General features: G+C 30.5%; 1 protein-coding gene across 1 annotated transcript in view; it reads right to left on the reverse strand.

Moving 5' to 3' along the window:
- The window catches only part of LOC107448133 (rho GTPase-activating protein 17), a 38,122-nt gene extending 17,471 nt beyond the window's left edge, over positions 1-20,651 (reverse strand). Inside the window, exons 1-7 of the mRNA XM_087166453.1 lie at positions 20,298-20,651; positions 17,862-18,009; positions 14,294-14,370; positions 12,265-12,376; positions 10,203-10,279; positions 4,145-4,268; positions 368-518 (exon numbers count right to left, since the gene is read on the reverse strand). Of these exons, the coding sequence (XP_087022579.1) occupies positions 368-518; positions 4,145-4,268; positions 10,203-10,279; positions 12,265-12,376; positions 14,294-14,370; positions 17,862-18,009; positions 20,298-20,350 (742 nt within the window). The 5' untranslated portion in view covers positions 20,351-20,651. The remainder of the gene's footprint in view (positions 1-367; positions 519-4,144; positions 4,269-10,202; positions 10,280-12,264; positions 12,377-14,293; positions 14,371-17,861; positions 18,010-20,297) is intronic.
- Between the last annotated feature and the right edge of the window lie 4,832 nt (positions 20,652-25,483).

Genomic DNA, 25,483 nt, shown 5'->3' on the forward strand with positions numbered 1-25,483 from the left:
AATTTTTTTTTTTTATTCATTAAAAATTATATTATTTATAACTAGAAAATCAATCTAAAATTCTACCTTTATTTTAAAATTAAATATATGTATAGAAAGTGTGTTGTAAAAATACATTATTCTTATTTGCATTGAAATCTATAAATATCTATATTTGCATTGAAAATACTGTTATTGTTCAAGGTGTAATTGTTCAATGTGTTAACACTGAACTATTAATTGAATATAATGAAATTATATTCTATTATATAACATACATTGAATATAATATATATTTCACATTTAAAATTTTTTTTCAATTTTTTTATTTGACAATGAAGGTCTATTTTTTAGCGTAGCTAATAAAAATAAACTAAAGGGAATTTACGTATGACATTCTGAAGGGAAGGGAGAGACATTTCTAGAACAGCAAGGGCATTTCTGTGGTAGGTAGCCTGCAGCTGATGAAATTGAATCAATAATTGTGCTAATTGTGGCTCTCTACTAATCAGACTAAACATTTCAACTGCCAATGCATCCTGAAAATAACAAAAAAGAATCTTTAACAACAAAAAAGTGACAAACAAACAAAAAATTTCAAAATTTAAATGTTAGAATATCATAGCTGCCAACATTTAAAAAAATTATAAATATAAAGAGTACAATTTAAGACATAAAATGGAAGTTTGGAGTGTCTGAGGACTTTTCCTTCATATTGCAAAATAAACCCTGAAAATAGCAAATTACAGCATACTGAATTTAAAACTTTGGTAACATTCACTTCCAACTGCACTAAAATTTTATAAACACAAATATTTACTATATATACACTTAAAAGAATTTTTTAATGAAATTTGTTTTAAGAAAACAAAAAGTTTTCACCCAAATATTTCGAAATTTTTTAAAAAAAATCCTAATGATTTCAACATTTTTTAAGAGTCTGGGAGATTACCTCAAAATTCAGGGGTCACCCGATTTTTTCAAAAAAGTTAGCAGCTACAAAATACATTTATTGAATAGATTTGTTATTGACAAGACATTTTTAATTTCATTTAAAGATAATACTGGCTGTTCCATACTAAACTACTAATAAATAAATCTGTATGTGCATAGATAAGAATAAAATTAACTCATGAAAAAAAAGAAAAAAAGTGGAGCATTCACACGCCAGCACCCCCCCCCCTAACTTGAAAAACTTAAATTCTTAAACGCAACTAATATTCGATTTTCTACTTGACCTTAACTTTAAAAGCAAGTTTTCCCTTGAATTTGCATTTTAGAAATATTAATTAAATAAACTTAGTACTTTGTATTTTAGAATTATTTAGGAAATTCATGTTTTTATTTCAGTGAAATGTGAAATTGACTTGCAGCATGTAATGAGATAAATGTTTAGGTTTATAAGTTTTATAGGATTTGAAATCCTACTTTTAGCAAAATATTCAAGTATCTACTAATTTATCAATCAGATATAAAAGAAGGCATTGGTGTTTGGAAGACTTATCATAACAGCTAACAAACAGCCATACTGAACAACAATCAAAGATACGACCTATGAATTACAAGTAAAAGTATACTTCAAAAATTAATTACATTCTAATTAACAAAATACAAAAGATGTGATGAGTGCCCATGAGCCAAGAACTGAGAAACAGGGAGGAAATGCCCCAAATGTAAAAAATAAAAAAATAATTCTGTTCCAAGACTAGAAGAATACATTTTGTACAAAAATTGCACACACACAACAAACATAATGCATTAAAGTTTTCATATTAATCTTAATTATCTATTAATTTATTTATTTATTTCAAACCGCTGAGGTTCTTTTTTATAAGATTATCAAAAGACTGAAAACAAGACTCAGTCTGAACCATGAGCAATTAGTAGACTGTGCTTAAATTTGAACTATTTGTTTGCAATATTAAGAATTATTGAAGTTTATCATTTTTTAATCAAATAAAAGAATGATATAAGCATTCCAAAACGTCTTAGTTTTGAAGTGTATCAAAACTATGCAATCAAAAATTTGTGATAAGGAATTTAAAGACTACTTTCACACCTAATTAAACTAAAATAATATTGTTAAAAGGATTGACTGCCATTTGAAAATAGAGTATTACTCAATATTTGTAGATAATAAAATCTTATGGTGAATACTAGGAATTTTTGTTTTAAACAAAAATTATGCAAAATTAAAGGCATTGAAATAAAAAAAATTTAAAAAATTCACACTCAGCACGAAGTGTGAAGAGTAGCACCATAACTTTTCTTCTAAAAAAAAAAAGAAAGAAAGATGGTCTCTGTAAATACTTATTTGCTTAATGGAATTGTAAAAAATAACCATACGTAATTTTACCAATCGATGACAATGATACTTAACTAATGTTGATAATATGTATAAATTGAAATAAAAAGAAACTTATCTACTAAAAAGCAAAGTTAATAGAGAAAAGATACTTATATGTTGCAGGGAACCGTAAAAATTGGCATTTTATTCTTGATACAAATGTTAATTAAAAATGTTAATATGCATTAATTGAAATAAAATATGAGCCATGTGCTATAAAGATAAGCTAAGGGAGAAAAATTAATGGGGAATTGGTTTAAGGGAGCTGTAGAAAATCCCCATAAGCAGATGACACATAATTTAATTTTGGTAATATGTGCTATTGGTATTATGATAATTAATGCAGTTTTAGTAAGAATTCTACAACAGGTTTTCTGTAGTTTTAGAAACTATTTTTTCAAATGTTCGCAAAGAAAATGTATTAATATTTTAATGAGTTGGAATTAAAAGAACTTTTTTTCACCACTACATATAAATATATTAAACAATAAATTAAAGGTCAGAAAGAGAAATGGCCAAGCTTCAAAGTCATTGTCAAGGTCTTATAAGAATTCTGTTTGTTTTTAAAATTTCGACTTTAATTTACTGCTACTGATAAATGTTTTGTACAAAACATGAATGTTGAAGGATTATGCAACAGGTAGTTGCTGTGGACATAAGTGCCTTATGGACCCTAGAAAAAGATATGCACCGGAGAAAATTACCTGATAATGGTACCTGATAATGACAATTTTGACCATCATGAGTTGACTGCAAGCAATAGCATCGTGTCTAGTAATACTGAATACAGTAAATCTCTATTCTGATGGGATGAACATCAAAAACGCGTTTTGCTGAATTTAATAATCTAATTTAATGATAATAATAATGAATTTAATAATCTAAAGTAACTGGAAAAGACAGCAAATATTAATAAATAAAAAAAATTGAAATTACTTTAGCTTTATTGCGTTGGTGTATGAGTTTCAGTTTTATGCATGATTTTGAAGTGTTGTTCTTTATGTTTCTTGCTGATTATTTTCATCATTTTATTCACTCTGTACCAAGAATGGGTATTCAGCTATTACTTTAATGTGTTACAATTATCTGGAATGTATTTAGAAAATTGGTACTTTTATTTACCTCACATTAGGGCCATCGCCGGATTAACCTATAGGCACGTGCCTAGGGCCAACGAAATTCAGGGGCCTACGAAAAACTTGGGAGAAAAAAATTTGTTGACAAAAATAATTTAGCTTTAAAAACAGCAAGTGCATTTTGCACAAAATTATGAAGATACAAAGAAAAATATTATATTTTTTGGTAATAAATTATTTTGCAGAATCTTATGATCTAATATATTACTTTTTTTTTGCGATTTTTGGATTTAACAAAATCTTGTATTATGCTGTCGAATTCCAAACTACGCAATTGCACTGTTTTCTTTGCTGGTTTGTTGTTGTATTGTTGACGTGAAGTGTTTACATAGTTATCGATCGAATTAATCAGAATGGTATTATCGATATCAACTGCAATATCGGCAGTATGTCGGTATTGCAGATAAAGTTCAATAAACAAATTCGTAAATTAAAATCCATAGTAATAAAAATGTTAAAAAAAAACATGCAAGAAAATTTTAGCATATATTTTGAAAAGAGGGGAAGGAAGGGAGGGCCCAAAAACGGCTATGCCTAGGGCCTACGAAAGGTATAATCCGGCTCTGACTAGGGCTATACAATTGTCTACTGATGACAGTTTGGGAATCACCCCTGAGGAAGATCCGATTAGAAAATTGATAAAGCAGTATAAATAAGATTATGAGTAACATTATTAGTTTACCCTGCACTGTTCAACTTTCTGTGATGCATCTTCTAGTTCTTCTTTTAGGGTGTCTACCTTTCCAACAACATTAAGATTGGTATTGCATGATGCCTGCAAACTATGTCTCTCTGCAGTTTGAAACCTAAAAAGCAACAAAAGTTTACTTACATATTTAAAAAAAAAAAGAAGAAAAAACAATAACGCTTTTATTACGCAAAAGACAATTGAGTACAATAAGCAGAAAAAAGATACAGAACACTTTAATTAAATTTTTATATATTATGGTTCAAGGTTCTAACCTAAAACATGAAAGAAGTCAAAATATACTATCCCTAAATAATCATAAATTTTTTGGATGGATTTGGATTCTTGAGCATTAAAATATGGGAATCTGAAAAATATGGCAATATAATCTAAAAAATACAATCAAAACCCATCAAAAAAAAATATAGGTTTATTAGAAAAAGGCATATTTCTGAATCTCATTTTGTAACTTAGAATTTTGTCTGTGCAAATTAATTATCAAGTTTAAGATCAGACCCTCAAACCACTCTAAGATTGTATCTTACTTTAAATCTGCAGGAAAAAGATAAGTTCATTTGAAGAAGGTACATTTCGTTGTCTTATTTCGCAACATGAAATATTGTCAGTACAAATTAATTAATATGTCTAAGATTAAACCCTCAAACCACTGAGATTAAGTCTCACATCAAATCCATCATAAAAATCATTTTATCAATTAAGAAAAGAAAAAATAGCACCAAATGTTGCATAAAATTTTGCTAAAAAATAAAAAATGTATATTTTGAGGTGCTAATTTTGTCTTCAATGTAAAAAAAAGAAGAAAAAAAAATTTAAACAATTATTTGTTAGTTAAGAGTTGGAAGTGATAAATATTAATAAAATTATAAAGTCTATATTTGACAAAATAGAATGAAAACAATACTTCTATTAATGAAAATGTCTAATAATATTTGCTTTCAAAAATAATTTGGCCATTCTTGTACAAATATATTATTTAAGAAAACAAAAATATGTGTAAAATGCAACTTTCTTTTGACAAAATTTCCGTTACCAATTTTCCCTATTTTCGATAATACTTTGAGTTACAGAATTTCAATGTATAACCTTTAGGCATAAGAGTGGGAAAAGTCTCAAAATACCTCTCAACTCAAATCATGAAAAGAAAAAAAAAGAAAAAAGGTTGTGAAACCATTTTGCACAAAAAAACATTTAAATTATTTACATACTTATTTACATTTTTTTCCCCTATGTGTGTACATTGTTAAACTTTATAAATAAATCATGATTTAAGAGAATAAAATAAAGTAAAACATCCGAATGCAGAAATATTAAGAAAAAAAAATAGGCATTTAACACAGCATTTTCCACTAGTATTTTTTCTTAAAAAGTTTGAAAGCTGGAAACTACAAAAAATCAGAAGAAACTCAAGCCTGAAATTTATATTTGTTTAAAGTATATTTGTTACAAGTTACACAGTTTACTTAGAATCATAAAAAAAAAAAAAAAAAAAAAAAAAAAAAAATGGTTCTTTTCACAATTATAATGGTTTACAAAAATAATATACTGAATAATTCATAATGGTTTTCAAAATAATCATACTGAATGTAGGATTCATTTTAGTCCTTAAAATGGCAGGACACTAACGCCCGTATTCACCATTGACCCTAACCCTCAGTCACAGTTCAAAACAGGTTTTATGAGAGCAACTCTAGGTTAGAGTCGAAAATTTCATTTTACCGTGTACGTAACTGCGAGTTACTCTAACCCAGAGCTAAGCAACTTTAACCTGAAGATATTCCCGGTTAGAGTAACCGTGCATGCACAGTAAACGAGTGTCTGCTCATTTACTTCGTTGGTATTTTTTATATTTATGCTTTTTTACGTTTGATAATTTTAATTGTTTTGAATTTCAATTCTTTTTTTGTATTTTTAACCTGCAGATTTCCGCGGTTTGAGCAAACAGGGATACGAAGAAGATTTTTTATTTATTTACGTTTTCAAAAATAACACTTTTGATATTCAGTTGCTTATGTTCAATGAGGTCAATTTTTTTACTTGATGTAATATAATTAATAATGTGATAATATAATTAATAATGTGATGTAATATAATTGAATATAATTAATTTATATCTTTGCCTTGCCTTCAAAAAAATATAGCATACCACAATATTAATAAAATGAAAATATATTTATAAAATCAAAATTAAATAATTCTTTATTTTAAAGTTCGGTTGCTTTTTTTATGTTTAATAAGATCATTTTTTTTACAGATGTAAATAAACTGCTGTTTGTAGAAAATGCAACACCATGAAGGAATCATCAGAATCAAATGAAATTCGCAGCAAATGTCAATTATAGGATATTATGCAAATTAATAAAGTTTCAGAGCCATCGCGCGTGCGTGGCGCGCGCAGCGCCCTCTGAATTGATGCTGAAAGCGTATAAATAAAGTGCTGTAGCGGGACGTTGAAAATAGTCTATGATTATTTGTTAGTGGCAAACGTTTAGTGAGACCTGAGTATGCCTCCACGACGGAAGAATAAGAAATTCAAGCAACTTACGGAGTTTGAACGAGGGAGGATAATCGGCCTTCGAGAAGGAGGATTTTCCTATCGCGCAATAGCAGCTCGTATGCAGCGGAACAGTTCCACAGTGATGCGAGTTTGGAAGCAGTGGACCGACGAGCACCGAACAACTCGAAAAACAGGCACTGGACGACAGAAGGTGACGTCAGAGCGCGATGATCGACACCTGCTCCGCATGGCGGTGAATGATCGCACAGCTTCCTCCAGGCAGCTGGCAGCACATTGGTCTACTGCTACAGGTGTATAATTGTCGGCTTCGTCAATTCGTCGTCGTCTGCTGCGCCGTGGATTGCGTGCAAGGGTGCCATTATACAGGATTCCCCTCACGGCGGATCATCGACGGCTGCGTCGGCAGTGGGCTCATGAGCACAGAGACTGGCGAGCTGATTGGCACCAAGTTGTCTTTTCAGATGAATCACGCTTCAATTTGTGGACCCATGATGGCCGTGTTCGTGTTAGACGTTATGCCGGTCAACGCTGCCTTCCTGAGTGTATTATTGAACGACATAGTGGTCGAACACCCGGAGTTATGGTCTGGGGTGCGATTTCGTATCATGGACGATCCAATTTGATACGAATTGAGGGTAATCTCACTAGCAACAGATACGTCCGTGAAGTGCTACAGCCCGAAGTCGTTCCTTTCCTTCAAGGCATCCCTGGAGCTATCTTTCAGCAGGATAATGCACGCCCACATGTTGCGCGGACTGTTAGAGACTTCTGTTCAGCACAACGCATGCAACTTCTTCCTTGGCCTGCTTATTCGCCGGATATGTCGCCTATTGAGCACGTGTGGGATATGGTTGGTCGGCGTCTCACTCGTGATCCGCGTCCTGCAGTTTCCAAAGACGAACTTTGGTTGCGCATACAAGCGATATGGAATTCTCTTCCTCAAGCAGATATTCAACATCTGTTTGACTCCATGCCACGTCGTATAGCAGCACTTATTGCAGCGCGTGGTGGCTGCACCAAATACTGATTTCGGACGCTTAATTTGTTTCTTTTGTTTTGAAAATTTCATCATTTATTTGTATCAGTACAAGTCGTTTCTGCATTAAATTTCATTTGATTCTGATGATTCTTTCATGGTGTTGCATTTTCTACAAACAGCAGTTTATAATTAATTTATTTCAAATAAGTGCTTATTAATAAAGTCAAAATTAAATAAGACCTTTTATGTTCGGTTACTTATTTTATGTTCAATGAGATCAATTATTTTACTACATGGTTGTTTTTTTAATGCTCAATGAAATCAAATTTTTTACTAGATGTAACCACAATTAATTTATATCAAATAAATGTTTATTAATAAAATGAAAATTAAATTTTCTTGAGTTAATATCTTCTATAGAAGATACTATATATATTTCTCAAATGGTTACAGCACTTAAGCAGTGGTTACAGCACTTAAATAATTTTTCACTGGAAAAAAAAATCGTGGATAATAAAGATTGTGGCTACAATAATTTAAATGAATAGTGAAAGTAATAAGATTGCAAATAATTTAACTTTTATTTATTTTTTTAAAAAAAGAAAACAATCGATACTTGAAAGAAATATAAAATTTAAAAAAGAATATAATTCATTAAATGTTTTTAGACTTTGATAATATCTATCGAGATGATAGATCTTGCCCAAAAATAAAAACAGTTTAGAGATGAACTGGCAAAATAATGTGCAATATTTAGATATGAAGAAAACGAAAAATTTTTAAATTTTTTAAATCCATAAAATATAGCTATTAATTAAATTAAAAACATATACATTATTTAAATATATATTAGAAATTATGCTAAATTAAATATTATGTAATCAACGTAAATTTTGATCCGAGGTAACATTTTAACTACACAATCTGTATCAAATAACTTTGCAAATCAGGAAATTTAGAATTTTATAAGCGTAAAATAATCTGCTGAATATTTGGAAAAAAGAGGATCATTTGGAAGAGATTTATTGCTTAAAACTATATGAAATTAAAATGCCCGTCTTTAGTTATATTTTTTAATATATAGCCTGACTACTTTATGACATATGGGACATTTATGCAACTGATATATTTCCATGTACAATTATCGAAATAATTAAATTTTTTAAGGCATGATTTTTTTAAAATTTTAAGGTTTCGGAATATTTGTTCCGATTATGACATTTTCCTTAAAAAATTCTTATCTTATTCACCATATCACTAACGGCGATTTTCTCTTATCATCGGCAGATGGCAGCACAATAATAGTCATTTATAACTTATGAATAATATGAATGTCCTGATTTATGCTTATCTGAACCAAGAAGTTTATTTTATACAATTTCATTAAAAATTTTTAAAAAAAAGTTCTTCTCAATGGTTTAAGTTATCGATAATATGTTATGAAGGGGAAGAAAAAAAAAGATTAAAAATACGCGAATAAGGATAATAATGATGTTAGCATAATCCCCTTGATCATAGTGCAAAATAAAATTATTAAATTATTGTGTGAAATAAAAGAATTTTTAATTGAATTTCAGTTACATTTCTATGATTGCTTGCGGCTTTATGATATCCATAATAATAAAATATCTAAATTCATAACAATAAAGCTCGCATCCTTTTGCTCATCAATACAAGTCAGTTAGGAAACGAAACTAAACATATTTTTTATTTGACAAGTAAAAGTGATATCCAAATTTAATTACTCGATGCAATCTTTTTTTCTTCTTCTTTAAATAGAATTTAAAAAAAAAAAAAAAAGCAACGAAAATTGAAAATAAACACCGTTAAAACGGCTATAAATCTACCACCGGGATGCAAGTTATTATCCAATAGGAAAATGCCTGTAACTGCTGGTCAAGTAACCTGCAGTTAAGAAACCGACGGTCAAAAAATAATGGTGGAATCGCTTTTGAACTCTCGGTCAAAGTTTCCAAACCTGGGGCTTTGGAACTGAGAGTTACGCGTTAGGTCAGAGTCAACGGTGAAGACGGGGGTAAAAATTGAAAAGGGAACTATTTCCCCCTAAAAAAGGATATTGTTTTTCACAAATATTTGCCCAACCTTTAATTTACCCAACATATACAAAGTTCTTAATTTTATCATCAAAAGAATCTTTATTTCTAAAGAGAATTTATTTAAATTAAAAATAATTCCTCAGTTAAAATTGCACATTCTACGAATTGGTTTTAAAATGAGAGAGAATTTAAAATAAATTCTAGAATTTTAAAAAGTGTTACATGTAGTAATAAGTAACATATTAAAAATATCGGTATTTTAAAAACGAATTGAAAGGACTATGAAAATAGATAATCAATTGCAATAACTTCTGAAAAAGTGATCAGAAATTAATGATTTTTTAAAATAGAATCATCCCAAATCAAGCACATAAAAAAACAATTACTACAATATGAAATTTGCTAGTCATAGCAGTGTATTAATTGCATCCGAATAGTTATAGTACTTGGAATTCAAATATTTAAATAGAAGGTACTTGCCTAGTACGTGCAGAGTCCATATCCAGCACTAATTTTCCAAGCTGTTTCCTTAACTTAGTAATATTATGGATCTCATTCTGCAAAGAAATTTCAACAAACAATAATCAGAATCAATTATTATAATTGAAAAAGATACAATAATTAATGTATACACCACTCTGATCTAAGCACCATACAAAGTTTGTTTTTTGAAAGAATAATTAAACAAAAATCTAAATACGAGAATCTAACTATAAAATACTGTTTATTTTGCTGTTGTTTCAAATGCCTTTTTAAAATTAACTGTAATAATGACCCTAAAGAGTTGAGCGATAACAAAAGGTGGAATGGCTTTACATCCAGGGGTCATATTCCAATGTACATAAAGAGCAATGAAACAGTCACGCATTTCCCCTAATTTTTCCAGTCATGTTTACTAGAAGGCACCAGGGCTAAAGAGAATACAAGGGCTAGTTCACTCCGCTCTTAGAGCTGAAGTTACGATTTCTCTCCTCATGACGTCACTGTGTCTACAGATCTCGGAGATCGCAAGCAAAGATATGATAACTTTGCATCTTTCTCTTGTAAAAATAAGTTCGACTTTTTCTGGTTATTAGCCTTCAAACTTTACGTAATTAACACATTATTTCCGTTCATAAACATAGTTCAAAAAAAACTTTCTTGGTTATTATATTAAAAAAATACCATTTTAAACTTATAAAAATGTTTTGCTAGTTGGTGAAAATGACACGATAAATACTTTATTTTAAAAAGTTCAGTTTTAACTTTAACTATTAAGAAAAATGAAGGCATATATCGACACTTTTTTTATCTACATATTCTTTTATAAGGATAAGTTAAGTTAAATTTAGAATCCCCGATTTTAAAATATGTCGTTAATAGCAATTTGTTCATACTTAATCATTAGGAAACATCAACCTTAAACGCTAATTACTGAAACAAAATAATAATTTAGGTTCATAATGACATCAGAAATTTTACAATTGTTTATAGACATTTAAATTTACGATGATATAATATATAGATATTTAAATTGAAGAGAATATAATTTTTTTAAAAAATCATAAATATTTAGAATAACTACATTAAAAAATATGTTATGAAATTAGGAGAATTTCAACTATATACTATATATTTTATTTATACTTTTTACTTACATTTTAATTTTCTTTGACTTTATCTATTTTTTAATTCTTTTCACCTGCCTTTCTTTATGAAGTAGCGAGGCGGTTTCGATTTAGATAATGAATTTTTATAAAAGTTCTTTACGACAGAATAAACGTATTGCGGTTTTATATTAACTGTGTCATTTCGGAATCCATTCTTTACATAGTTGTTCATTTACTTTAGGGAACACGCGAAAAATTATACTTTTTCCTTTTGTTTCTTTATCAGAATTTTTGCAAGTTGCAATCGCGCAAACTGGCATTTCGATAATAGTTTTAAATTCTTGTAAATTCACTTCAAAAACTGAGGAAAGTCATTATAGAAAATAACAAATGTCTTAGAATATCTCGCAAAAAGAAATGATCCAATATTAGTTAGAGCTAGTAAGGCCAAACGCTCCGTTCTTGAAGTAAAAGTGCGAGCTTTGCGCCAAAGTGACGTCTAGAGTGACGTCGGAGGATCGGCGCGGCAAGAGATACTTCAAAGGAGTGAACCAGCCCTTCTATTCTCTTTAGCCCTGAGAAGGCACACTTTCGTCGCATTAGTTTGATTTCACATGGGATCTGTTCTTTATGTTTCATTATGTTATCATGCAAAATAAATTTAATATTAGCAAGAATTTTTTTTAAAATTCTTGGTCTTTATAGAATATCAGAGGAAAAGAAATTCCATGTTTTCTAAAAAAAGAAATAAAAATTAACTGAGAACAAAAATAAATTCAGATAACAATACAAATTTAGATGAACTGAAATAATTTTTCAAGAAATTTTTTTTTACAAGAGTTGACAAAAGAAGGTTATGGAAGTATTTATTTATTAACTAACCAAGAAAAGTAACTTAAAATATCCAAATGTGATATTAATCAATGCAGTGACAGAATAAACTCTATATTTACATCTAAAACACCAGCAATAGGCTTTAAAATGAGTTTCTCCACTTCATTGCAGTATTCTAAAAGTTCAGCACCCAGTTTACTTTGTACTGTAGCACATTCTTTCAGTGTGTCTCTAAAAATGCAAAACAAGAATTACATAATGTTTCAAAAGAAAAAAAAAATCTGGTACTTACTATCATCATTATTATTTTGAATTAGAAAATCTAGTTTGTAAAAACTAGATTTACAAGTAGAATTAGAAAATATTTGTAAAAACTAGAATGTTTGTAAAAACTAGATTTAGAATAGAATGATAATGAAAATCAAATTGAAAACTAGAGAATTAGAATAAAAAAACCAATAACTTCTTTTAAACCATATTTTCCATTAAACGAAATAAAAAAAAGATATAAATGATATAATACCACTTTCAATCCTAAGATTGTAATCTTAACTAATAATCTAAATGGACTGATATTAATGGTAAATTGTAAACAAAGAAGAAAATAATGAAAATAATGAAAAATATAACAATAACAGAAGCTGACGTCGTCAGAGGGTAGCAGCCCTGGAAGTCGGAAAAATACAAAACCTTCTCTATCGAGAGAGCACGACAAATATCTAAAATTTGCTGTCTCTATACTGAGGCTTTGCAAGAACTCCAGGAAAAGAAGATACGAAATACAAAAGTTAATTAAATAAACTAATTACAAATGGAAAAATAATTTTCAAAAAACCTATTAGGATGGTTTTTAGGTTATCACTCCTTGATGTTGTATTGCCAGTCTTGTTCATATGATAAACAAATTGCAAATATGTTGTGAGTCATAATTTTTATGATGCAATATTGTTATTTGTACTCACATGAAATATGAATCTTACACTTTATATCACATTCATGATAACATTTGGCACATCACATAGCAACTAAAATATGTATTAACTTTTTACTTAAATTAGATAACACTTTATATGATATTTGAATTACACACTCGATTAATTCTAATATTCCAGGTGATAATAAGGGGTGTCCAGAAAAGGACGGACTGAATCAAAAATCTCTGCAACAAAGGAAGAAAGAGGAGTGACACAAACAGTAAGTTGATTATAGCTGTAAAAATTAGGTACAAAAATTTTGCAATTTAGCTGCAAAAGTTGCCCCACAGATGGTGTTTTGAGCCACCAATAACTAGAGCAATCTGCTCTAGCAGTTAAATATGAAAGAAGGACTCTATATTGGATTAGAAGGTTTTAACATAATATTCTATTGAACATTTTGTGCTTGTGATTTAAACTTTATATTTTTCTCTAGAATATAACTAAAACTAAACTCAGTGGCGCGACAGCCCATGGAGGGCCAAGGCCTACTGTGCTCACCTCAGTTTTCTTGACCTTGGGCTCTGGGGTGCAGGAGCAGATGTTTCAGTTAGGTGGTCAGCCGAACACGAAACTTCCAGTGTTTAGTTCTCAAGCATGCTTGGTGCTCATTTATCGACCCACTGACGGGATGAAAGGTTGAGTCAATCTTGCCCGGCCCGAGGATCGAACCCAGAACCTGTGGCATGGGAGCACGGAGTGCTACCCTCAGCCACCAGGCATCCTAGAGTATCACAGGTTAGATAATAGTCCAATGGGATTTGTATTCTTTTCATGAATTCTGTACAAGTGCCCTCTGTTGGAAACTTTTGTAACTAAATTCCAAAATTTCTGCATAAAAAATTTACAGTCTTCATAATAGACATACAGTTTGTTTAAGTTCTCTATCATCCATTGTTCCCCAGATTTTTATTTTGGAAATTGTCAGTTCGTTTCTGGAAACCCTGTATGAATTAATTTTAACACTGGACTTTACCTGAATAAAAATTCCTACTTTGTTTTCTTGTTGCGCTATTTATGGAATGGTCATTTTTTACTCTTATTTTATGAATACTTTTTACAAGGATTCTTTCATATTTATAATTTTTAAGGAGTAATATTCATTTCAATTATTTGAATATTCAGATTTGAGGAGTTCTACTGTAGTTCAATAATGTGCATGGCAAAAACTTACCCTAAAGCAGATGTCTTAGAGAAAGAATTGCCACTTTCCAACATGGAGGCACCAAGACTCACTTGGGGAATTTTTCTCTAAATATACAGACAAAATAGATTAGAAACGACAATCTCAATTCAGGCAGTCAGGTGACTATTACAGTGTATTTGCAACTATTGGAGTTATGCAATATCCAAAATGAACTATGTACAGATTGATACAGCAGTTTAAACTTTAACCAAACATCTATATTTTTGAAAAAACTTTACTGGCATCGCTTTACTTGGTCAGATTGTTTAACTATTTAACATATTCATTCAATTTCTTTTCTTCTACTATACCTTTAATTATTTTACAGTAGGGAACCGATTATCCGGAACGATCGGGACCATCGCTATTCCGGATAACTGATTTTTCCGGTTTTCTGAATCGCTACAAAAAGCCGTTTTTTTTATTGTTAAACCCAACTAAAAAATTTTTTTTGTGTGGAAATAATCTTAAAAAGAAGAAAAAACGATGGAGATGGATGGCTGTACTAATGATTATTTCCAAAATGATGGTAAGGTAAACATCTTTCAAAAAAGAAAGAAAAATCCTGAAATCTTATGAGGAAAAAAATTTTATTTTTTTAAAATGGCTGTAAAATTTATCTAATTTCGTTCCGGTTTTTTGGTTTTCCGGTTTTCTGATTTCCGGATAACGGGTTCTGTACTGTATTATACCTTTTAATCAGGGTTGGCATTTCGTTCTGAAGAAAGTTTCTTCCAAGACACTGGAAGAAACTGGACAAAACAGACGAAACTAAAAATTATCAATATATTTATTTAGCAACAAGCATTATAAGAATAACTTTGATTTAAACTATTTAAATTTAATATAGTATCAGATTTCATATTTACTTTAAAAAAAAACTTTTCATACAATATATATATATATATTTTTTAGTTTTATACAAAATTTATAAATTATATTACTTAAAAGTCAGTTTGAGCATTCATGTTTAACAGTACATATTTGATTACAAAAATTAGTATGCTATTTGAAATTGTGAATTCAATATGCATTTTTTAATATAGTAGGGGAAAGTTGGATAAAACAGGATAGTCGGGACAAAACGGGATACGTCGCCTAGGGACCAGACTATTACAGCTATCTAGTGGACAACGACAGAAACGTGTTATTCGACCGTGATTATATTATTCTCGGTGCGTCCCGTCTCGAGATCACTATTCGATAGAACGTTGTAGGTCTCAGAACTTTTTTATTCTATTTTCTTGCCGTTTTCTACATTTACGTACATAGTTTTTTACATTGTACTGCCTCTATATATGGGAATAAAATTCCGGTGAATATTTAATTTGATTAACCATTTATTTACCAATACTTTTATGTGCAGTCTATCTAATTTTCTTTGCACATTTAGGCAGCAGCCATGTTTGCTTCAAAAAGGGTCAGAGTCGGACAAAACGGGACACTTATGGGTTGGGCAAAACGGGATAGAGTTTTTTATGTCCCGTTTTATCCACCTATTTATTTGTTGATTATTACATTTTAAAATAGTCATATATTAATGTAGGCCTAGACTTTTTGAACAGCTTATTTATTTAGCTATATATATTTTTGAAAAATTTAGTCTCTTTATATAGTAATGCAAAATGTGTTTATTAACGTTCATTATTAAGCATTTTATTTTTGACTCTAGGATTTTCCATCTTTCTTTAGAACTAATTGTAATGTATTTCTCTGATGAAGACTTGAGCTTTTTTATATATAAACTTCTTAATTTTCTGGATTGCTCAATTCAATCTGCATTCAATTCTAAAATGAATTTTTCTCTTCGTAACTGAAGAATTTAAATGCTTGATTATTAAAGAGTCTTTCAGGGATGTTACGACATCAATGGAGTGAATTAGAAATAAAAGTGAATTAGAAAAGGAAGAAAAGGAAATGATTATTTAACTACAAAAAAAGAACCAAGAGAATTGAAGAAAAGGCTGCTAAGAAATCTCTATTAAGAGCACAAGGCACATCTTGACAACGAAAAATGTGAAAATAAGCCTTCATGTTTGAAAACTCATAGTCTTTAAAAACAAATGTAGCATCATATTTTTTTGTGTACTTACTTATAAAACAACAATCTATATAAAAGTGTTAGAATAGTAAAATACCATGAACATAATTTATAGAAATTTTGCTTTGCAGTTCTCTGTCAGTTAATTATGCTTTTCACTCAGTTTTATGCAAAAAATTAAACATTGTAAACCCTATCCCGTTTTATCCAACCCAGATATGCTAAAACGGGATATGTAAGAGTTTGGAAATAAATTTTTTTTTTTCTATTTCACAGTCATTAAAATTAGTTGAAAATATGTTTTTTGCATGCTTCAATAAAAGTTGTAGCTACAAAAAAAAAAAAATGTATGGTTTTCCTTAACAGATATTCCGTACTAAATAAAAACAATAATGATATCCCGTTTTGTCCAACTCTCCCCTACATGCTTAGTATAATTTGTTAATTTAAAAACATTAATAAAATCTGATAGTAACAGTTATTAAATAATTTAAAATTAAGTTTTACTAAACTCATTTGCGTAAGCGTTGAAGAACTACTATTACTTTAATTTCTTATGAAATTCATCAAATTATTTTTTTTCTCCAATTGCTGCTTCTCAGGTTTCACTCATTTGAAAAATTAATACTTATATTTAAACTAGATTGCAATTAAATCACTTCTTTTTATTGTAAGTGTTAAATAGCAGACCCAGTTCTAAATTTAAGACTATTAAAGTGCAATTCCATAGACTTGCAATTTTGAACCTAAACCAGAAGACAAAAGAAATCATGGATCAAGCATTGAGACAAATTAGTCTTTGCATAGGACCTTTTGATGTAACTAACCTGCTTTTGTGTTGCGCAAAGAGGAAAACCACGAAAGAAAAAAAAACATTTCCCACAGTTAGCCTGACAGCAACAGGATTCTAAACTGTGATACGTATATCACAGAGGATATTTTTATGTCAGCACTATGTTTGGTATGAGCAGGGAGCAGAATTCATATCAACCAACCACCACTGGGATTTGAACCTTGGTCACTTCACTGATAAGTAAATGCTCTATCCCCTGAGAGGGAACTATATTTTATTTTACATTTCTTCAGATTCTTTTTCTTCTTCATAATTTTTTAGTTGACACGACGAGTATAAATGTCAAATAGAGATTTAGTCAGATGTGTATGCACTTGAAACACTAATAACTGGCTAAATCAACAACCCTCATAATTCCACTATTATGGGAAAATTAAATTAATTCCTCTTTAATGCTTAGTTACTACGAAGACTTTATAAAGCTCTTTAATTTTCTGCATAAAAACATACTTTTTCTCGTAGTTCATAAGCAACAGAATTCAACTTAAGCACTTGAGTTCATATATTGTACAAATTTTTTTAAATTCCATTTCTAATACTTGGAGAAAACTTATTGAAATAAAAGGCTAAAATTTTTTGTTACAAATTCTAGATAGTCGATTAAGCAACAGTTAAAATGAAGAAAAACAAGAGACAAACAAGAAGAAAAACAAGAGACATACCAAACGTTTTTCCAAAGAAGTTTCAGACCCAAAATCAATTTGAGTAGAAATAATCTTTTTGTGAGTGGACTGGCAAGACAATTTAATGGAATCCACCCGCTTCTCAGCAGTCAACAGGTCTTCAGTCAAAACATCAGTCTTCTCAGCCCTATAACAAAGAAATATTTATATTCTCGATAGAGGGGGACGATTTATGTATTTATATTCTCGACATAGGGTGACGAGAAATATTTATATTCTCGTCAAAATTTCTTCAAATGAAAAGTTTTCCAAAAAAACTTTCTCTATGTTTTTCAGTAGAATTTTAAAAGTCAAAAAGGTAGATTCTCAGAGGACTTTTTATAGCACTTATTTAAACTTTCCATATTTTTCTCAGGTTACATTTTGCACAATTTAAACAGCAACTACAGGTTATAATTCTAACTTAGTAACCCACAAGAATAAAATTAAGTATAATTTTGTTTTACTTAAGATTTGTCACACTCGTTAATTTGCAAGTTACAACAATGAATCCCCATTTTTTTTGTAACTTTATAATCAAAGCATGATTGAACTTGATTGCAAAAGAATTATGCACACACACATGAGCTAAATTTATTATGTTATAGCATATTAACTATAGTGGCCAAAAAGGTGCTAGCAACATAACTAATCGTTTGCATTACATAACCAGTGACTCACATACCAAGAATTGTTGAGGTGTAATTCTCCAGTCTAGATTAAAAAAAAAAAAAAAAAAATGCCAGCCAGCAGATTTATGTCAGCAATAATGTAACTGAACTTTAAACGTACAAAACTAAAATTTGTTTTCTTCATTTCTAATAGCTGAAGGAGAAAAGTAGAATAATTCTGAGAACCAAAGTACATTGTTTCTTTTACTTGATGCAGGTGTTCGATCAGTTCTTAAGTTTTGGGTCATGAGGACTGGCAGTTTCTAACGTATAGCGGAATAACTGCACAACATTATATTTGAACACACTCTCTTCTTCTCAACTCAAATAATACTTTTCAACATTTGCAACATATTGATGTCTATTTTATATAAGGTTTAATGACTACAAAAATTGTTATATAGGTTTTCAGGCCTTTGGCAAATATCGACACTAGCTGTGGTTTTATTTTGCAGTCTTCATCAGTATCACTTTGCACTTTTTCAGCTTCTGCAAAAATTTATTGAAATAACACCACAACTTTCGACATATTCATCAACTGATGCACTAACATCCAATTAGCGGTTTGATTTGCTTTCCCCATACACTGACAAATCCCCATTTTCTTCTTCATCATTAGCATCAGCATCCAATGAAATAATTTGTTGTTAATATATATTTTTTAAACAGAATTTCTAAATGATAATTGCAAAAATCTGCCAATTTCAAAAGTCATCTAACCGGTTTTTAATAAAATTATAAGTATAGCATTTGCAATGAGACTGTTAAAAAAAATACATACGCAAAAAAATGAGTGACTGATCTAGGATTGGCTATATACATAACTGAACAAGGTAAAGGTTTATAAGCAAAAAGAGGTTGAGTAGATAATCTGAGTATGATTTCCAGATGCTGTAATATGTTGTCATAATATTATCTTTTCTTGTTTAATAGATGTTTTAGTAAATTCAAAGACACTTGCTTGCATTTTTTACTACACCATAAACTCTAATACTAATTTAGCTATAACCAAGTAATAGTACACAAGAAACTAAAATAATAATAATAAAATAGATAAACTAATAAAATTTGCTTGTTTAATTTCTAATTTTTTCAAGTTAAAATACATTTGCCCATATACAAATTCGCAACATTCGGGCAGTGGCCCACAAGAACCTCACAGAAGAGGACCAACTCGTATGGTATAACTCATAGTGAACCCAGGACAAACCTCTACATGTATAATTAACGTACTAAATTTTAGAAAATTTGCAATTGAAAATCAATTTAAAGCTTCAGCAATTGTAGTTAGCACAGCAGATCACGATACAAAATATCCCCTACAAATTTATATAAAAACCTTAACCATATTATTGGAATCTTAATTTGTAATATTTTATGGTTTAAGGAAGATTTTCCTACAGTGATCTCCAGCAGAACAAGTCTTGGAAACTTTTGGCAAGCGGCCCTTGATAAACTAAGAAAAAACATTTTAGAAGGGGACCAACTTCCAAGCAAACCTCTATATCTTATTTTTATAAAAATTCATTTTGGTGATTGTAGTCAGGGAGATTTCTTTGTATCATGATCTACCAAGTCAACTACAATAAATTGATTTTAAACAAGAAAAATTCAAATGATATTTCAATTAAAATGAAATGATTGATGGATATATTATTGACTATACGCAATCTTAAAAAAAGCATCAGATTCATTACAAATCAATGTGATTAATGTTATAATAAATTGAATGCTTCAAAGGACAAAAAATTATTAATTTACTTACCGTAAAAATGTTTGATCAGCAATTTGTTTAACTCTCAAAAATTGCTTTTTCATTTTAATTTTACTGCCTCGAAACTTTTACAAAAATATTTAAAATTCAATCATATTATACATGTTTAAAACTTCACTAAAATTGATAAGAACAATTTTTAAAGTTATAATAAAACTTGAATTAACTTTTTAATTATATTAAAAAACTTATATGAGATAGGACAGGTCTGTTTATATTTTTGTGAGAGCCTCACTTCACCCAAAGTTTAAACTCGATATCGAGTTCAACGTTCGTAATGTAACAAAAAAGTTTGTAACTTGGCTCTTGGTGGCCAAGGTTCTCAAAATGAACGGCCATACAATGAAAGAAATTGGACGTTGGCAACAGTAGATCAACTGTTACGGTTACTTTGGCTTGGCATTTTTTCGCGTGATTGGCGTATTTCTCTATACAACCAAGATGAATTAAACTTACAACAATACCTTAAACAAGATAATGAACTTGAAATTAATAATTTAACTCAGAATATACACATTAAATTTAGAGTAAAGAATTCCAGAATCAATATTTTTAGTTTTTTCGCTTAAACAACCCGAAGAACCAGAATTTTACTTCGACCTGTTAAATGGATCAATTTCTTTCTTTTTTTTTTTTTTTTAAATAATCATCTTTGAACAGCTGGCCCAATTTTTGGGTTTACGACTACTAATGTTCAACTGCGTAGTTTTGCAATTTTGAACCCAATCCAGAAGAGAAAAGGGACCTCCTGGATCAAGTATTGGGAAAATTTGCCTTCGTGGAGGATTTTTTGATGGAACTAACCCGCATTTGCATTAAATGGAGGGGAAAATCTCCCACTGTTGGCCTGACGTCAAGGGGACTCTAACTCATGATTCGTTTACCACTGATTATATTTAACTTCAGAACTGTGGTCGTTGCGAGTCAGGTATAGAATTCGTATCGACCAGCCATCGCTAAAATTAGAACCCATTTCACCTCATTGGGTGGCGAGCGCTCTATCCCCTGATCCATCCGGGTTTCAGGCTAAAATTGAAGAAGAAAACCATAAATTAACTGAAACAATGTCATCATTTAAAATATTTGAGTATAAATTAAAATCACTGTTTTTCAGTCAATTAAAAATAAAGTTTTTTCGAGAAAACAGGGAAATAACACGAATGGGTTGAGTAATCAATCTTCTTTCAAATTTACTATATTATTCTTATCTTATTCCGCAGCGCACTGATCGTAAAGACACGGTTTCCAAAAGAACATCGAAGTCAAGCATCAATGGTTGCGGTTAGTAAACCGGTGGGTGATCACTTTGATACACCTGCGTAGGGACCAAGGGTGCACAGTATCGGTCCTCGTTAAACTGTTCGACCGAAAAGTGCTCCACTTCGTCCGCAAGTCATCGGGCTACCAATTTTACTTGACATTATTTTAGCGAATGTTTAAATTTCAGGAGGAGCGAAACATATTCTTCGTCCCCTCACTTAAATTTCAGAGAGAGCGACTGTCCTTCTATTGTAACAGTAAATACATATTTTTTATTACATGAAATATTTATCGACTAATAGATAAATATTTTATAATAGTTGCAATCATACAGTTGACGCCCGGTGGCTGAGCGGTAGCGTTGGCGTGCCACAGGTCCCTGGTTCGATCTCTGGGCCGGTCTATGTTGATATTATTTTTTTAATCTCGTTTTACAATATTTTCGCGGTAGTTTAGCATACGAAAGGCGTTCTATGTATAATTACAATTGTCTTTCTTTGTAAAAGAACGCATAATGGAATAAAATTGAAAATAAATAAAAATTGCGTGAAAATGTTTCAAATTTCAAGACCGCTTAACTTCCTTTAATACTAAGTTATAATTTTGAAACTCGGATCGAAGGTTGACCTCTACATGCCGAAACACCCCTCCAAGGAATATTTTTATACATCGATTAGAAGGGTCGCTATGGCCCCTTAATTCTTTTGTTTACCTAGCCGGGAGCGGGTACTTGAAGCTATGTAGTAGCACGTTTTCCGTATAAGCGTGGTCAAACGGTAAAGACCATGTGCTAGTGACTTACGCCTGTAGCGAGGGAGCAAGGGTTCGAACCCCGGCTGTTATGGGTTTTTAAATTTATTTCTTTTTTTTTCTGTTGTTTATTTTACAATACATTATTTGTTAAATTTTTTTTTGCGATAAATTAAAGGTTCCTATGTATAAAAAAAAATTTTTTTTTGTTAAGGAAATTTCAATTAATGCTTAAAAACTTGAAAAATCCCGGAAAATTAGTTTATTTATGGTATATTATTTTTTTAATCTCGTTTTACAATATTTTCACGGTAGTTTAGCATACGAAAGGTGTTCTATGTATAATTACAATTGTCTTTCTTTGTAAAAGAACGCATAATAGAAAAAAATTGAAAATAAAAAAAAATGGCGGGAAAAAGTTTCAAATTTTAAGACCGCTTAACTCCCTTTAATATTAAGTTATAATTTTGAAACTCGGACAGAAGGTGGGTCTCTACATGCCGAAACACCCCTCCAAAGCATATTTTTATAGATCTATTAGGAGGGTCGCTATGGCCCCTTAATTCTTTTGTTTACCTAGCCGGGAGAGGGTACTTGAAGCTATGTAGTAGCACGATTTCGTATAAGCGTGGTCGAACGGTAAAGACCATGTGCTAGTGACTCACGCCTGTAGCGTGAGAGCAAGGGTTCGAACCCCGGCTGTGATCGATTTTTTAATTTATTTCTTTTTTTTTTCTCTTTTCTTTATTTTACAATACATTATTTATTTAATGTTTTTTTTGCGATAAATTAAAGGTTCCTATGTATACAAAAAATTTTTTTTTTTGTTAAGGAAATTTCAAATAATGCTTAAAAACTTGAAAAATCCCGGAAAATTGGTTTATTTATGTTATATTATTTTTTTAATCTCGTTTTACAATATTTTCACGGTAGTTTAGCATACGAAAGGTGTTCTATGTATAATTACAATTGTCTTTCTTTGTAAAAGAACGCATAATGGAAAAAAATTGAAAATAAAAAAAAATGGCGGGAAAAAGTTTCAAATTTCAAGACCGCTTAACTCCCTTTAATATTAAGTTATAATTTTGAAACTCGGACAGAAGGTGGGTCTCTACATGCCGAAACACCCCTCCAAAGCATATTTTTATAGATCGATTAGAAGGGTCGCTATGGCCCCTTAATTCTTTTGTTTACCTAGCCGGGAGCGGGTACTTGAAGCTATGTAGTAGCACGATTTCCGTATAAGCGTGGTCAAACGGTAAAGACCATGTGCTAGTGACTTACGCCTGTAGCGAGGGAGCAAGGGTTCAAACCCCGGCTGTGATGGATTTTTAAATTTATTTCTTTTTTTTCTCTTTTGTTTATTTTACAATACATTATTTATTTAATGTTTTTTTTGCGATAAATTAAAGCTTCCTATGTATAAAAAAAATTTTTTTTTTTTGTTAAGGAAATTTCAAATAATGCTTAAAAACTTGAAAAATCCCGGAAAATTAGTTTATTTATGTTATATTATTTTTTTAATCTCGTTTTACAATATTTTCACGGTAGTTTAGCATACGAAAGGTGCTCTATGTATAATTACAATTGTCTTTCTTTGTAAAAGAACGCATAATGGAAAAAAATTGAAAATAAAAAAAAATGGCGGGAAAAAGTTTCAAATTTCAAGACCGCTTAACTCCCTTTAATATTAAGTTATAATTTTGAAACTCGGACAGAAGGTGGGTCTCTACATGCCGAAACACCCCTCCAAAGCATATTTTTATAGATCGATTAGAAGGGTCGCTATGGCCCCTTAATTCTTTTGTTTACCTAGCCGGGAGAGGGTACTTGAAGCTATGTAGTAGCACGATTTCCGTATAAGCGTGGTCAAACGGTAAAGACCATGTGCTAGTGACTTACGCCTGTAGCGAGGGAGCAAGGGTTCAAACCCCGGCTGTGATGGATTTTTAAACTTATTTCTTTTTTTTCTCTTTTGTTTATTTTACAATACATTATTTGTTAAATTTTTTTTTGCGATAAATTAAAGGATCCTATGTATAAAAAAAAATTTTTTTTTGTTAAGGAAATTTCAAATAATGCTTAAAAACTTGAAAAATCCCGGAAAATTAGTTTATTTATGGTATATTATTTTTTTAATCTCGTTTTACAATATTTTCACGGTAGTTTAGCATACGAAAGGTGTTCTATGTATAATTACAATTGTCTTTCTTTGTAAAAGAACGCATAATAGAAAAAAATTGAAAATAATAAAAAATGGCGGGAAAAAGTTTCAAATTTTAAGACCGCTTAACTCCCTTTAATATTAAGTTATAATTTTGAAACTCGGACAGAAGGTGGGTCTCTACATGCCGAAACACCCCTCCAAAGCATATTTTTATAGATCGATTAGAAGGGTCGCTATGGCCCCTTAATTCTTTTGTTTACCTAGCCGGGAGAGGGTACTTGAAGCTATGTAGTAGCACGATTTCGTATAAGCGTGGTCGAACGGTAAAGACCATGTGCTAGTGACTCACGCCTGTAGCGAGAGAGCAAGGGTTCGAACCCCGGCTGTGATCGATTTTTTAATTTATTTCTTTTTTTTTCTCTTTTGTTTATTTTACAATACATTATTTATTTAATGTTTTTTTTGCGATAAATTAAAGGTTCCTATGTATAAAAAAAAATTTTTTTTTGTTAAGGAAATTTCAAATAATGCTTAAAAACTTGAAAAATCCCGGAAAATTAGTTTATTTATGTTATATTATTTTTTTAATCTCGTTTTACAATATTTTCACGGAAGTTTAGTATACGAAAGGCGTTCTATGTATAATTACAATTGTCTTTCTTTGTAAAAGAACGCATAATGGAATAAAATTGAAAATAAAAAAAAATGGCGGGAATAAGTTTCAAATTTCAAGACCGCTTAATTTCCTTTAATATTAAGTTATAATTTTGAAACTCGGACCGAAGGTTGGCCTCTACATGCCGAAACACCCCTCCAAGGCATATTTTTATAAGTCGATTAGAAGGGTCGATATGGCCCCTTAATTCTTTTGTTTACCTAGCCGGGAGCGGGTACTTGAAGCTATGTAGTAGCACGATTTCCGTATAAGCGTGGTCAAACGGTAAAGACCATGTGCTAGTGACTTACGCCTGTAGCGAGGGAGCAAGGGTTCCAACCCCGG

Source organism: Parasteatoda tepidariorum, chromosome 6 (assembly GCF_982258835.1).
Source record: "Parasteatoda tepidariorum strain Cologne lab strain chromosome 6, Ptep-v5.0, whole genome shotgun sequence".
Taxonomy (NCBI): Eukaryota; Metazoa; Arthropoda; class Arachnida; order Araneae; family Theridiidae; genus Parasteatoda; species Parasteatoda tepidariorum.